This window comes from Palaemon carinicauda, chromosome 27 (genome assembly GCF_036898095.1).
Source record: "Palaemon carinicauda isolate YSFRI2023 chromosome 27, ASM3689809v2, whole genome shotgun sequence".
Taxonomy (NCBI): Eukaryota; Metazoa; Arthropoda; class Malacostraca; order Decapoda; family Palaemonidae; genus Palaemon; species Palaemon carinicauda.
Window position 1 is genome coordinate 683,165 of NC_090751.1, and position 16,764 is coordinate 699,928.

General features: G+C 36.0%; 1 protein-coding gene across 3 annotated transcripts in view; it reads left to right on the plus strand.

Moving 5' to 3' along the window:
* The first annotated feature begins 1,873 nt into the window (after nt 1–1,873).
* The window catches only part of LOC137621069 (uncharacterized), a 39,743-nt gene continuing 24,852 nt past the window's right edge, over nt 1,874–16,764 (plus strand). For 2 of the 3 annotated variants that reach the window (XM_068351507.1, XM_068351509.1), the window contains exons 1-9: nt 1,874–1,953; nt 3,881–4,021; nt 5,132–5,323; nt 6,349–6,573; nt 7,122–7,337; nt 11,473–11,676; nt 13,422–13,507; nt 14,796–14,934; nt 15,108–15,209. In XM_068351507.1, coding sequence (XP_068207608.1) covers nt 3,910–4,021; nt 5,132–5,323; nt 6,349–6,573; nt 7,122–7,337; nt 11,473–11,676; nt 13,422–13,507; nt 14,796–14,934; nt 15,108–15,209 — 1,276 coding nt within the window. In that variant the 5' untranslated portion in view covers nt 1,874–1,953; nt 3,881–3,909. The remainder of the gene's footprint in view (nt 1,954–3,880; nt 4,022–5,131; nt 5,324–6,348; nt 6,574–7,121; nt 7,338–11,472; nt 11,677–13,421; nt 13,508–14,795; nt 14,935–15,107; nt 15,210–16,764) is intronic. The other variant, XM_068351508.1, reaches the window with a different exon arrangement.

Genomic DNA, 16,764 nt, shown 5'->3' on the forward strand with positions numbered 1-16,764 from the left:
ATAATGCTGTGATCCACAAGCGGACTATTATACTGAACTAGTAGTTAAAAAAAATAAATCGTTGTCTGGAAGTTTATGACAAATATGTAAACGTCAGATATATATATATATATATATATATATATATATATATATATATATATATATATATATATATATATATATATATATATATATATATATATATATATATTGTACATTACGTTATGTCTGGCGTCTCATGTTCTTCATTTATGGATAACTTATGTATGACCCAATGTTCATTTTTCATAATTCATTTAAAAATGAACAAAAACCACATTTTACATACCTTCTATAGTGAAATTTGTTGGCTACAAGGGACATGCTAGAAAGTTATATACCAGCACCTAGTTAAGGCCATGGGAAATAGTAGTAACTAAATAAGAATCATTATACAATAATAGTAATTAAATAAGAGTCATTATGCAATAATAGTAATTAAATAAGTGTCATTATGCAATAATAGCAATTAAATAAGAATCATTATAGGAGTTAGCAGCTGGAGTAAAATCCAGTACTTATTAATCACCCTAACCAAAATAACGTTTCAAAAATGATTGAAAGATAAATAATAATAATATTTAAGTGGTACAATCCTTGAAATAAATTTTTTTTTAATAAAATTAAAAGAATTATTAAAAAGAATATCAATATAAACAACTCCCCTTTCTGGAAAGTGGAATAAACTGAAAAGTTGAAAAAATTATCTAATAAAATGATTGAAAGATAAATAATAAGAATATTTAAATAGTACAATCCTTGAAATAAATTCTAATCTAATAAAATTAAAAGAATTATTAAAAAGAATGTCAATATAAACAACTCCTCTCTCTGGAAAGTGTTTTCCAGACGTCAACAGGGCTGCCATCCGTACGATAATTATCGTAAATGTACGATTATTTTAGGTCTAGTACGATGTACGATACATACCTTAGGTATATACATATATGTGTGTGTGTGTTTGATTAAACAGTTATAATAAAATATTTTGAAATAAGTCAATCACGTAACTCGTAAATAATTATATAGAAACTCCTTGTTTTGAGTATTGTTCTCCTGTCTGGTCTTCAGCTGCTGATTCTCATCTTAATTTGTTGGACAGAAACTTACGGTCTATTAAATTTCTTATTCCTGATCTAGATATTAATCTCTGGCACCGTCGTTCAATTAGTTCATTATGCATGTTGCATAAGATTTTTCACAATTCTGACCATCCTTTACATTCAGATCTCCCTGGACAATTCTATCCTGTTCGTAATACTAGGCAGGCAGTTAATTCCTTATTTCCTTTCCTCACTGGGCTATTTTTCCCTGTTGGAGCCCCTGGGCTTATAGCATCTTGCTTTTCCAACTAGGGTTGTAGCTTGGATAGTAATAATAATAATGTGTATAAGATTTTTCACAATTCTGACCATCCTTTACATTCAGATCTCCCTGGACAATTCTATCCTGTTCGTAATACTAGGCAGGCAGTTAATTCCTTATTTCCTTTCCTCACTGGGCTATTTTTCCCTGTTGGAGCCCCTGGGCTTATAGCATCTTGCTTTTCCAACTAGGGTTGTAGCTTGGATAGTAATAATAATAATGTGTATAAGATTTTTCACAACTCTGACCATCCTTTACATTCAGATCTCCCTGGACAATTCTATCCTGTTCGTAATACTAGGCAGGCAGTTAATTCCTTATTTCCTTTCCTCACCGGGCTATTTTTCCCTGTTGGAGCCCCTGGGCTTATAGCATCTTGCTTTTCCAACTAGGGTTGTAGCTTGGATAGTAATAATAATAATGTGTACGATAATTTTGGTTGAAAAAACGACAATTTTAAGGGTCATGTACGATAATCCAGTCGAGTAATCTGGCAACCCTGGACGTCAAGAAATGTAAACAAAATCTTATTATTCGTGATGGTTCGAAAGGAGTCAATATCTCTTAGTAAGTGATTAAATCCAGGAATTATTCATGATTCATTATGCAATATTTTATTTGTATTTAAACGTGAAATAAAATGGGTTAATGTGGGTATTTTGGTCTTGTTTGTAATTGACTATTATTGTAGCATACAATAGGGTAGTTAGCCTTAACTACGTACCTTGTTGTATTATACACTTAACACATACAACTAATTATATATTAATTCAATCAAATTTGTTTAAATTAGTTGTCTAAGGTAATAAAGTCTGTGGCAATGTGTGTAATTTTGTGTTATATTTAAACCTTAGGCTATTGATTTTGTGGCAGCCTTACGTGAGGTTAGGCTGTGCTAGCCTTGCTAGGCTATAAATATTGAGAATATAATTTGAGCATTACGAGGTTTGTTACATTTAACGGAGCCTTTGTAGTGTGACGGCCAGATCCGTTTTCATTCATAGAAAATGGGAATATTATAAAGTGGGGTGGACTGTGGCCGTCATTCTAAAATCGATTTCGTAGAAAACTGGAATATTCTGAACTGTGGCCGTCGTTCTAAAAACAATTTTGGCGGGAGAAGCTAACTTAAAAAACCCACCTAACCTATGCTAAAAGCCGTATCCTTACCCAGGGGGGCCCTTACCTACTACGGGAGCGAGAAGATTCGTGGCCGGAGCAAGAACTCGAGCCACAAATTTTCAGGTAATTTAGGGTTTTCGGCAAAAATCATAAAAGTGTGCGTTTAAGCACATATTTAAGATCCGTAGACCATTTCCAAACGTTTTTATTCTATTCAAGATAGCAGTCGGAGCGATAATAAGCAAATTAGGACGCTTGGCCGTAGCGCTACAAACTACCCCATTTAACTTTTGTAATGCTAAAATAACTTATACAATTTAGACGAATATATGAAGAGCCCATGTAGATCTGCCGACTACGCATGTCACTTGCATAGAAAATGGAAATTTTCCATCCCATTTTCTTGGGAGTCCTTCCTAGCTGTGTACATTGTCAGGAGCCTTTGTATATCAGCGGCCAGTTCCTCCCGTGTGGATTAAAAATGGACGTCAACTAACCTAAACTTTCCCCCTAACCTAACCTACAAGCCATGTCCTCACCTACTTAGCTAACAGGGGGGGGTGAGGGGTTGGCTAATGCCCCATTGCGACCCCCTTTACACTGCCGTATTCTAAGTTAGCCGTAATCAAGCATACAGGTGGCCGCTATTATACAAACAACCCCACTGTCACCCACACTCAATTAAGAATAAATGTGTATATTGGTCCACTGCATTAACACTTCACTTGATATCCTTCACTTCGTCGTAGCCCGCTTCATTCATAATTTAACATTATCTAGTTGCTCTTCTATTTTGGCTAGTGGTACATATGGTAGGTGCGTTGGCCATTTAGGCGAGTATTTTGATGTTGCTTTATTGCTCGGCCATCGGTCACTTCACTCGCAATTTAACATTTACTGTATTCGCTTGCTCAGCTGTTTCGGCAAGTAGTACAGGTTGCTCTACGCAAGTTAGCTGTGTAGGTGAGTATGTAATTGATTACCTACAGTCAATTTTTTTTAGCGAGGCAGATTTGCACAGACTCACAGCGGTGCCCTTTTAGCTCGGAGAAGTTTCCTGATCACTGATTGGTTAGAATTATCTTGTCCAACCAATCAGCGATCAGGATACTTTTCCGAGCTAAAAGGGCACCGCTGCGAGTCGGTCTAACCAATCAGCGATCAGGAAACTTTTCCGAGCTAAAAGGGCACCGATGCAAGTCGGTGCAAATCTGCCTCGCTAAAAGAAAATTGACTATAGTTCAATTGGTCTTTGCTCAACCTCGACTCACTCCACTCTCAATTTAACATTATATTGGTTGTCTGTGTGTGAAGAATACTTTTTATTATTTGTGTGTTGATTTTACATTTTTCTTTTCGTATATATTTTCAGGGTACCGTAATTTGAGCTAATCTTCCAGCATGTCTGAAGATAGAAAAAAGATCAGCGGTTCATGCCATCTGTTGCTGCTGGTAGCGGTGATAAAATGCGGACAGGCAACTATGATCAACACCAAAATTAGCGAGACCTCAGGTAATGTGGTGTGCCATTTAAATCTCGATTTCTATGCAGTGTTTGTAATGGATTTTGTTTTTTTCAGGGCGCAAAGACATTATAATTACTTAACCCTTTTACCCTCAGGCTATTTGGAACATTCTAACCCTTAACCCCCAAGCGTTTTTTTTTTTTCAAGCACATTTTGCAATATATATTTTTTGAATTGCTCTAACAGCCTTAATTTTCATCATAGAGAGGTCAGGTTGGTCTCATTCTTTTGTAAAATGCCTGAAGTTTCTCAAAAAGTTATCAAAAATATGCCCAAAAAAATTTAAATAGCAGTTTTTTGCAAGGACGTACCAGTACGTCCATGGGGGTAAAGGGATGAGTTTTGTGAAACGTACCAGTACGTCCATTGGGGGTAAAAGTGTTATGATTTTTTATCACAATTTTTATTAACTGTAGAGAATACTTTTTGAGCACATACTGTATTTAGAAAAGTCTACATGTAATTTATAAGCATCATGAAACATTTTTTCATGAAACGTTTTTATAAATTTTGTTAAAAAAAATGAAGCCTCGTAAAGATACAAAAGGAAAAACCATAGAGAAGTAAGATAATCTTGAAGAATTTTTTCCTGCTTATTAGGTATATAGAATTGTCTGTATTGATAGCATTAGATCAACAGAAAATCACTGAGAAATAGAAAAGATCGTAAAGAATATTTTACTGCTAAGGTACAGTATATAGAAGTTTTGTATTTCAAAGCATGAAATTAACCAATTTAAAAATGTAATCTGAAAATGCAGATGACACAAAGTAAAACCCTGTCCACTCGATCGAGCATGCCCGACGGGCGAACAGTGATACCAGACCACAGTAGGTAGTGAGAATGAGGGTTGATGACGTCAGAAACTGGAAAACCACAGCAGAGATCTGGCAACAATAATGGTTGCCAGATACCTGTGAGTGGTTTTACTGCTTCTGACGTCATCAACCCTCATTCTTACTAACTATTGTGGTCTGGTATCACTGTTTTCCCCTTCGGGCATGCTCGATCGTGTGGACAGGGCCTTAGACTATGATCACAATCACTGAAAGAGGGAAAACAAAATCTCTATTTCTAATTCATGGCTTAATTTCAGGTGTTTGTGATCCACCGCATATTCCACATGGCATGATTGTACCGATGCAGCGTAAATATGAAGCCGGGTTTAGTGCCGATATTCTGTGTTTGAGTGGCTTTGTGTTGCGAGGGGACCGCCGTTTGTATTGCAACATTGATGGTACAGGGAAATGGATGACGGCATCGGGATATTCGTTTCCTGAATGCGAAGGTAATTATTGATTGTATAGTTTTTTATTTCATTGTATCATGTGCAGATTATTATTGTTATTTTTTTTTCTCTGTCACAGTCTTTCGACTGGGTGGTATTTATAGCGTAGGATTCCTGGTTGCATCCTACCTCCTTAGGAGTCCATCACTTGTCTTATTATGTGCGCCATTCCTAGGATCACACTCTTCTGCATGAGTCCTGGAGCTACTTCAGCCTCTAGTTTTTCTAGATTCCTTTGTTATTATTATTATTATTATTATTATTATTATTATTATTATTACAGTATTATTATTATTACTACAGTATTATTATTATTATTATTATTATTATCATTATTACTATTACTACTTGCTAAGCTACAACCATATTCGGAAGAGTAAGATGTTGTAAGCCCAAGGACTCCAATAAGGAAATAAGGAAATTTAATCCTATCATGTGGAGATTATTATTATAATTTTTATTATTACTACTACTACTACTACTACTACTACTACTACTACTACTACTACTACTACTAGCCAAGCTACAACCATATTTGGAAAAGTAAGATGCTGTAAGCCCAAGGACTCCAGCAAGAAAATAAGGAAATAGATAAAATATAGTGTATGAGAAGTAATGAATAAAGAATATAGTATACCATAAGATAGGTAATAACATTAGATGTGTTCTTTATAAAATATGAAGACAGAATCGTGTCGGCCTGTTCAACATTAACACTTTCGCTGCTAGTTTGGTGATCATATGAAGCATTTTGAAAAAGATCGGCAGAAGTAGCCATGTAAATCTTTCTGAAATCAGTTTGGTACAAAACCTTTTGTCTTACAGTATTACAGCAAATGGTGAAGAGTCCGGTGTGAAATATGCAAGTTTTTCTAAAGAGTTACAGTAATATTGATACCCTTTTCTCTTAACTGGTGTTCACAACAATATATTTAGTGAAATGTAAGATAGTAAATGTGTTATTCATTTTTTTATCATTGGTATCTCTTAACAAACATTTTGACATTTTCCTGTTTATTTTACAGCTCTCTTGTGCGAGCCTCCTCCTAATGTTCTCTTCGGGAAGGTCCACGTAGCCCGTGGAAATCCTCTTCTGGGCATAGAGCATGAAAAGTACAAGGACCTCGAATTGTACGAGGAGGGGAGCATCGCTGAATATTCTTGTGATCCTGGATATTGGCTACATCCGTCATCTCATGCGAGGCATACTTGCCATCATGGTCAATGGAACGGTGAACCTCCTCAGTGTGGTATGTCTATTGGTAGCTGTTTCATAGTTTTTTTCTGTATAGTATACTGTACTGCATAGATATTATTGTACAGGATTATGAAAACCTCTTGATTATACACCCTATATCAGTGGTTCCCAACCTTTTTTCTGTCATTTCCCCCCTGCACCCAGTTCAACCATCCAGATTTCCCCCTTCATGCCCCGCCCAGCCCACATGCCCACTCGCCTGCCTCAGAAATGGGCATGACACTCCAATTCTCCCCTTGAATATCATGTCTTTGAGAACTTTTATGATCATATCACAATTGAATGGCTAACAACAAATTGCCGCAGGTACTATGAGGACATTTTCCGCTTGTTTTAGTTAGTAGGTAGTGTAATTATTTCCCTCCCTGGAAGCTTCAAATTTCCCCCCAGGGAGAAATTTCCCCTAGGTTGGGAACCACTGCCCTATATAGAGTATAAATACAGTATGTTACTTTTCGAATTGCATCTAAGATTTGAGATTATATTTTTTTAATGTTGCCCACCAGTCTTCATAACTTTTATGTTTTGCTGTACTTACAGTTAGCCAAGGATGTGAGGAGCCACTGCCAGTGATGAATGGCTATTACATAGAAATAGCAGGATCATCAAATCAACAGTATCCCTCAGGAGCTCGATTGCAGTTTGTTTGTCATACTGGTTACACCCTGAAAGGACCCGACATATTTGTGTGCAAAGAAGGCGACGGTTGGATTCCCAGGCGTAAACCCAAGTGCGAACCCTCGCAGCAATTGCTAGGTGGGTAGGGAATTGATAATTAGTGCTTTCATATTTTGATTTATTAGTTTCTACATTTATACAAATCTTTCGTCCTTTAGAGCAAGGGAACGTCTTCAGAGGAGGTGGGGCAGCTGTTGAAATTGTTAACGAGGTACATTAATACCTCGGTATTCGACTATAGTTCGTTCCAAAAAGATTTTTGAATACTGTACCTATTTGTTTGAATACCTAATCATTATTTACCATTACAAATGTAGAAGTGAATAATGCATTCCAAGCTCCAGTTTATTTGCTATTAGCATAAAAAAGTGATGCAGCCATGTAATTTTTTTACATAAACGGTAAATACAATAACACCTATAAAACTCAATGAAAATGAAAACATTAGAATTCAGTTTAACATAAGAACCAAACTTAACTTTTTGGTTTGCGATATGACAGCGTAAGTGGATGGCGGTGTGGGGAGGAAGGGAGGTTTATTGCCGAAGGGGAGGACTCCCCTTCCATTAAATGTCTGGTAATTGAAGTTTGGGTTTTTTCCCACTTTTCTGTTGCTTTGGGGCAGATTTTTCTTTAATCAAAAACTGTTCTAATGTTTGTTGTTTTTGAATTGTATGGTAATGAGACAAACCATTTTCAATTAAAAGGTTTACACCCCTAATGGTTATTACAGTAGCAGGATGAGGTTTTTCAACAAAAGCTTGAACTTCCCTCCACTTAGTATAGATTTCTAGCGCCTTTTCACAAATTAATGCCTCGCTAATTCTATCACCTCATAGCTGTTTCTCATTTATAAAAATAAGTTAACAATCCACTTCAAGTACCTGAGGCCTTTGCTTCGTCAAAGTAATCACTCCTGTAGCAACATTAGCTCTCTTTAATATTTCTTTATTGTTTAAGATTGTCGATATCGTTGACTTAGCCATAGAGTATTTGAGAGCAAAATCCGAAACACATTCCTTTTTCATGGTTGGAAATGATTTCTTTTTTAGTTCAATAGTTGTTTGCATTGTTTTCCTTTTGACTTGACCACTTTCACTCTTATTTTTCTTTGGACCCATGTTCAAGTTCTTATGAATCAAAATGAATAAAAAAGGATGCAAAACAAAGACATAACACAGTGTAACGTGAAAAACTAGGAAGAGCGTATGTTTACTTTCATCCTAAACAACGGCAAAACGCCTAACTGATGTTGTTCAGCTTGGTGGGCTTTTACTCGCACTGGTGGAGTACCGAATATTTGTTCGAGGATAGTATTCAGAATTATCTCCATTTACTGAGTATTCTTTGAGGAGCAGGGAGGCGAAGTCGTCTTCGGTGTCATTCTTGGCAACACCCATGACAATGCTGGAAAGACTGTTTATAATTTTGTGTTCCTCATCGATTTCGCCATTCACTGAAGCTTCTGCATTTTGTGTTCCTCATCGAGTTCGCCATTCGCTGAAGCTTCTGGGTATCCGTCCTTGGGTTGGTCTTTGGGAGTATGCTTGAGGAGGAAGGATAACCCTGATTTACATCGGGAAGTGTTTTTAGAGTTCGTGGACTGTGAGGGAATAGATACTCCATCGTGTGCTGGACCTATTCCTTGCAGACCACCGACAACCTTACCTTCCACTACCTGCCGGAGTACAGTAACCTGCAAGTCATTTGGTACCTTTATGTGGCAAGCCTAGCCATCTCATGATCCTAGATTAATTTCAAGCCTAGCTCTCTCATGATCCTAGATTAATTTCAAGCCTAGCTCTCTCATGATCCTAGATTATTTTCAAGCCTAGCTCTCTCATGATCCTAGATTAATTTCAAGCCTAGCTATCTCACGATCCTAGATTAATTTCAAGCCTAGCTATCTCACGATCCTAGATTAATTTCAAGCCTAGCTATCTCACGATCCTAGATTAATTTCAAGCCTAGCTATCTCACGATCCTAGATTAATTTCAAGCCTAGCTATCTCATGATCCTAGATTAATTTCAAGCCTAGCTATCTCATGATCCTAGATTAATTTCAAGCCTAGCAATCTCATGATCCTAGATTAATTTCAAGCCTAGCTATCTCATGATCCTAGATCAATTTCATCTAGGATAGTAGTGTTACTGGCCTTTTACTCTTCTTTCTTTCCCCTTTCTTGGGGGTACAACTGTCATGGCTACTATGAGTGGGACTGGATGGTAGTTGTAGGTAAACTTTATAACCAAGCAACCTTTTTTTAAAGGATCTTTCGAGAAGTATATCCTCCCTCCTAGATGAGTGGGAGGATGGATTAAATGTAATTAAACCTTATTACAATAGCTGCAAATACATAGACAACATATCCTATACGAGGATGTGGTTCTGTAACCGAGTGCCGTTTATTCGTTTATTCTTGATATGACCCTAACCTATTGCCTATGGCATCCCTTTGAACTATTAACCCATTTACCCCCAAAGGACGTACTGGTACGTTTCACAAAACCCATCCCTTTACCCCCATGGACGTACCGGTACGTCCTTGCAAAGAAATGCTATAAAAATTTTTTTTTTTCATATTTTTGATAATTTTTTGAAAAAAATTCAGGCATTTTCCAAGAGAATGAGACCAACCTAATTCTCTATGTCAAAAATTAAGGCTGTTAGAGCAATTTAAAAAAATATATACTGCAAAATGTGCTGGGAAAAAAATAACCCCCTGGGGGTTAAGGGTTGGAAATTTCCAAATAGCCTGGGGGTTAAAGGGTTAAACAATGATAGCTTACGACATATTCATATAAGAACAGGTCACTAAGATCAAAAGCGAATCTCACTAATTGACAGGTGGGCGAGGCGTCCCCATCACTTTTTTTGCAATCATAACTACATCCAATCCAGCTTTACTGAAGCCATACTTATATGAAAGGACTCATGCTTGTATAGTTAGTAAAAATACAAACTACTATTACAATTCATGATTTTAGCTACAGTTAGCCCTCCTTCTTCGCGGTAGTTAGGTTACAGACACAGCCACAAGAAGGGGATTTTCGCGAATAAATGCTGCACTAGGGTGGGCTAACTCTTAACCTAAAGAGTCACTGCCCCTTGCCACAAGCGGGTGCCCGAGCCGATGATTAACACTGTAAATACTGCCTAATATTGTTTTGATTTGGTTTCTACAACAGTTTTTAATCATATGTACAGTGTACAGTAAATGTACACACATGAGCACTCTGTACTTGACACATTAAGGTTACAGTATTGTGCTATACTGTACTGTATTTATTTAAACTTCATCATGACTCGCTATGGTGGTGTTCCCTGTTGATCTGACATTTTCGATCGATTTCAAGGGAATCTTTATGCTTTGTACGGCTTCTTTCTCCATCAGGACGTCATGGCCATCTCACCCAAAAATAGATTTTTCGCTTCGCTCAAAATCGGTTTTATTTAAACTTCTTCACGTTCATGTTGCATATGTATTTGTGCGCTAGATGGTCAGTTCTTGAAGTGTTGTTAACTGATTGACAGTGTTTCATAGTTTACCTTTTGATCATTTTTATTCGGAGTAGAGATGTATTTTTCAGTATCCAGTTAATCAAGTATAAGGTCATGTTCTTAGTCTTTTATGTCTGTGATTGTATTTTTTTAGGTGATAGTTAAATGCTTCTATTAAGGAGTAAATAGTATATGGCAACTCCCTTTTTTATAGAATAATGCAGTATTTTGCAAGAATATTTGATCATTTATATACAGTACTATTATATGCTGCTGCTTCTTCCGATGCCTTAGATGACCACGGAGGTAGCAGCAGTAGGGGAATCAGCATTATGAAGCTTCATCTGTGGTGGATAACGGGGAAGGGTGGGTTGTGGCACCCTAGCAGTACCAGCTGAACTTGGTTGAGTCCCTTGTTAGGCAGGGAGGAACGTAGAGAGTAGAGGTCCCCTTTTTTGTTTTTGTTTCATTTGTTGATGTCGGCTACCCCCCAAAATTGGGGGAAGTGCCTTGGTATATGTACTGTATGTATGTACTATTATATGGTTTTGTATGTGGGCATGCTTCCCCCTTTTTTGTTTGCCTGTAAGTTTAACACATTTGTTTTGAGACCTTTTGATTGGAGTAACGTATTTGTTTTCTGAGTTTTAATCATTTTAAGGTTAAGGGTAATTTTAGGAAAATAACTTTAACCAACTTGATTTTCACAGACTCAGAGCTATGCTCAGTACCTCCAGAGGTGCTGCATACTGTGCAGAAGATGGTGCGCGGCATCGTGACTTCAGAAGGGGCCTTTCACGGAACAACCGTGGAGTACAGATGCCGTTCTGGCTACAGAAACACGCTGGCTCCCTGCCTGGCCCACTCGCTGACATGTCACAAGGGTCATTGGCATGGAACCTCTCCAGAATGTGGTAAGTTTACTACTGTAGTTGTATTAAGATAGGTAGTCTCATAGTATAATTTGACCACAAGAGATAGGATTTTTTTTTTTTTTTTTTTTTTGATAACTCAACCCTTTTACCCCTAATGGATGTACTGGTACGTTTCACAAAACTCATCCCTTTACCCCCATGGACGTACTGGTACGTCCTTGCAAAAAACTGCTATTTACATTTATTTTTGCATATTTTTGATAATTTTATGAGAAACTACAGCCATTTTCTAAAAGAATGAGACCAACCTGACCTCTTTATGACAAAAATTAAGGCTGTTAGAGCAATTTAAAAAATATATATTGCAAAATGTGCTTGAAAAAAAAAAAACGCCTGGGGGTTAAGGGTTGTTAAGTTCCAAATAGCCTGGGGGTAAAAGGGTTAAAGAATACAATTGTCTATAAGAATTCTTATTTGTGTTTGGATAGAGAATTTGTCCTGGTTCACAATTTCCTATTAAAATTTATCAAGTGTTGTTCAGCTGTTTCAAAGTCTGTTCTGCATCAACGATGTTATATTGTAATTTAGCTTTAGCTGTTCTTACATATAATACAAACTTTTGAACTTTATTAAGATTATGATTTTAGAAGCTCGAGATAGCTGTTTAAGGTTACACTACCTGGGGGTTGTCTACCTGCCCCCGCAAGCTACTAATAGTACTTCGTTAAAAGTATAAACGTCGGCTGAAGTAATTTTTCCATAAAAGGTCTCTGGTTTTTATGGTTAGGAATGATACAAATTTATTTTTAAAGATTATTTTTCTTTAGTCTAATATTAAGCCGAGTAATTTGAAATACAGTGAACCCTCGCTACTTCGCGGTTCGACCATCGCGGATTCACCACTTCGCGGATTTTTTCCATAACCCATATATATACAGTAATATATGTATATATATGTATGCATGTATTTATGTATATATGTAGGTATGTATATGTGTATACATATAAATATATATATATACACACACACACACACACACACACACACATATATATATATATATATATATATATATATATATATATATATATATATATATATATATATCTAAAGTAGGAAGATGTGATGTAGTTCTAAGGGAAAAGTATGGGAAATATGTCTGGGTAATAAGCAAAGCTCTACCTCCAGTTTGTTTCTTCATTATGATCAGAGATAAATGTAAACAAAACTTTGTTTGCCATTTTTTATCGTGCTTTTTAGCGTGTTTAGGAAATGCATGATATAAAATCACCTTTAATATTTGTGCCTGTTTTAGTTTAGGGTACTGTAGTACATGCATTAAGTGTTCTGTACATTAAAGGGTAGTTTGTTAACATAACTACGTACAAGGGAAGGTTTTAAAAGTCTGAATATACATGTTGAATAAATAGGTAAATATGGTGTCACTACTTCGCGGATTTTCACCTATCGCGGCCGCGACTGGAACCTATCTACCGCGATAAACGAGGGTTCACTGTATTAAGAACAGCAACTTACGTCCGTCATATAAAACTATTTTTAAAGCCAGATGAATTTCCAATTTTAACTCTACCTCCTATTTATTGTTAAATAAAATATTTCAGAATACAGTACAGTATGTTCTCAGAGCATCATTTATAGAAGCAAAACGTCATTATTTTTGTGCAGTTTCTTTAATATTTTACCTTTTACAAATTAAAACATTTAGTGTAGTAATGCTGATCCTTTCTAATTTTTTATGTTAACATTTACAATTTATCTTCAGAGGAATTCAACAGTTGTATGGCTCCACCAGACATTGCTCATGGATACATGTATGATGGGGCTTCACCTTATTCTCCTCAATCTCAGGTAATTTTAGTAGAACTGAATCTGTTATTAGAGGAGGATTTAGAAGGGGATTTAAGGATGTCCTAATCTCTAGACTTTCTCGCGATTGGTTTCCTTAGTTATTCAAGAAACTTATCTCAAAGATAATTCTTTTTTACTTTATGGTCTGGTAAAATAAACCATTAGTTAATATAATAACAATGATGATAATAAAATAAGATACCAGAAATACAGTATTACTGTCTAATGATGAATGTAGGACACTAGCTCTGCTTTTAACCCTTTTACCCCCAATGGACATACTGGTACGTTTCACAAAACTCATCCCTTTACCCCCATGGACATACTGGTACGTCCTTGCAAAAAAATGCTATTTTCATTTTTTTTTTTACATTTTTGATAACTTTATGAGAAACTTCAGGCATTTTCCAAAAGAATGAGACCAACCTGACCTCTCTATGACAAAAATTAAGGCTGTTAGAGAAATTTAAAAAATATATATTGCAAAATGTGCTTGAAAAAAAAAATGCCTGGGGGTTAAGGGTTGGAAAGTTCCAAATAGCCTGGGGGTAAAAGGGTTTAATGATTAGGTGTGAAATGAGTTTTCTCCATTCTCTTCTGCCTTACTCACCATTGTCATCATTGACTCCAGATCTTTACCCACAACTTTCTTTGACTAATGGTTCCTCAACCATTCTCATAACATGTCCAAACCACTGCCATCTTTGAGTTGCCTGCCTTTTTTGCAGCTTGTAGAGGCCACATCATTGCACCAATTCATTTTCTAAATATAATCTCATAGTACTCCAACTGTGAATCTTAACATTTCAAAGGTTTGGTTTCTCAAAATCCTTTTCATTTTACTTGTCAGTAACCACATTTATGCTGCATATAGTGGTTAAGACTTTATTGTAACTATCATAAGCCTTTGCTTTCTTTACTAATAGGACACTTTAATTAACAGTTACAGTAGTCTACCTATATACTATATCCCCTTTTCATCCAAGCCACAGCATTTTTCTCTACTTAACACAGTAATAAGATTATGATGATAGAAATACATTTATTAATAATCTGTTCTAGGCTTATTTTCTTTCATTCATAGGGATTTACTTCACTGCTCTTCTTACCTTTTTCAAAATCAATGTATATTTCAAACCCAAATGGTCAGTGTACCACTTAAAGAGAACAGATAAGTCTTGAGATTAACAGTTATAAGTAGAACTACTTATCGCTTTCTCTGTCCTGTAATAGCAATGATCTCGTTTTCTTTGATATATCGAAAAGCTATATTTCAATTTCTCCTTAGGTTTACTATGCGTGCGATCCTGGTTATCGACTAATAGGCCCGACTGTCTTGACCTGCGAGGACTCCGGATGCTGGGTTCCGAGGATGCCTCCAGTCTGTCAGCTAAGTCATCAATTCGAAGGTATAAATCAAGATGAAGGTATGAATGTGAATCCGATTTTGATTTATAGATCTTGTGATTTGAATATTTCCATTATTTTTGCTAATTATTAGTGCTTAATCACTCGCTGCTATCTGATATTCTTGATTGGTATACGACTTACTATAAGCTTTCTACCTCATGGTGTTGATTATGTATTTGTCTAATTAAAGACGACATTCGAAATGAGAAGACGATCCTGGATATGCATACCATCCTTGTGGCGACTACAGGCAGTGTCATTGGCATCCTGCTTATCGTTCTGGCTCTCATATGTAAGTATGAATTGAGCCATTTTTATATGTACTATTTCCTGTTCAGATATGACCATAAAGTGGGTAAATAGGAACACATAAGGATAGATATTAATTCTGAATAGCGTAGATGAATAACATAAACTATGAAACAAAGTGTCATAAATCTGCTCAACAAAAGTGTTTGTACTGAATTTTGTTCCACAAGAGTTAACTATTTGGTTAGGGAGATCATTCCACAATCTGGTCATACATACATACATATACCAAGGCACTTCCCCCAATTTTTGGGGGTAGCCGACATCAACAAATGAAACAAAAACAAAAAAGGGGACCTCTACTCTCTACGTTCCTCCCAGCCTAACAAGGGACTCAACCGAGTTCAGCTGGTACTGCTAGGGTCATAGCCAGAATAAAATTTTCTAGAATACTGTGTATTATTGTGACACTAAAGCGTGACGCTGGAGTTATTCTGCAAATAGAGTACTGTACCTGTATTACTTGATTGATAGTATAGTCTGTAATGAATTGATGCAATAGATGGCCAGTATTATTGAAAACTCACCATGTCGTCCTGATGGAAGTTCCCTTGGGCAGCTTCCTACTGTATGATATTTTTGCGAGTGATATTACAAGAGAATTACCGTCAGGTATCATGGGGTTCTAACCCCCTGAATGACTATCCGAAGATATCATGTATAATCAGGGACATATCCGAAGATAACCATAGATATCTGCACCCCCAATAGACTTTACCCAGTCTAATCAACCAAGGGGAAAGTTAAGTGAGGAGCCATTACATATCCTCTCATATTTTATGTTCAACAATTTAAGATGAATTATCTGCTGAAGACCAGACAGGTGAACAATATTCAAGAGGTGGCAGAATAGGTTACGGTAATATCTTGGATATCGTGGGTTTTACGTTCCAAGCCCCCCTGCGAGAGCTGAAAAACCACCAAGTAGAAAACATTAAATATTAGGGTCAGATTTAGCTTGCTGAGAACCTGATAAGTGAATCATATTTTTGTATGCTATTACAGTAGTCTTATTTTGTATTTGTGAAACATTTTTATTCATATGATTTTCTTACGTTTTTTGAAAGATTTATTTCTCATTTTAACTATTGTACTTCTTAAACTCATTACATGGTGATAATACACAAAGAATTTACAGATTTTTGAAAGATTTATTTCTCATTTTGACTATTGTACTTCTGAAACTCATTCCACAGTGGTAATACTCATAGAATGTACAGATTTTTTAAAGATTTATTTCTCATTTTGACTATTGTACTTCTGAAACTCATTCCACAGTGGTAATACTCGTAGAATGTACAGATTTTTTAAAGATTTATTTCTCATTTTGACTATTGTACTTCTGAAACTCATTCCTCAGTGATAATACTCATAGAATGTACAGATTTTTTAAAGATTTATTTCTCATTTTTAGCTATTTTACTTCTTAAACTCATTACATGGTGATAATACTCATAGAATGTACAGATTTTTGAAAGATTTATTTCTCATTTTGACTATTGTTCTTCTTAAACTCATTACACGGTGATAATACTCAT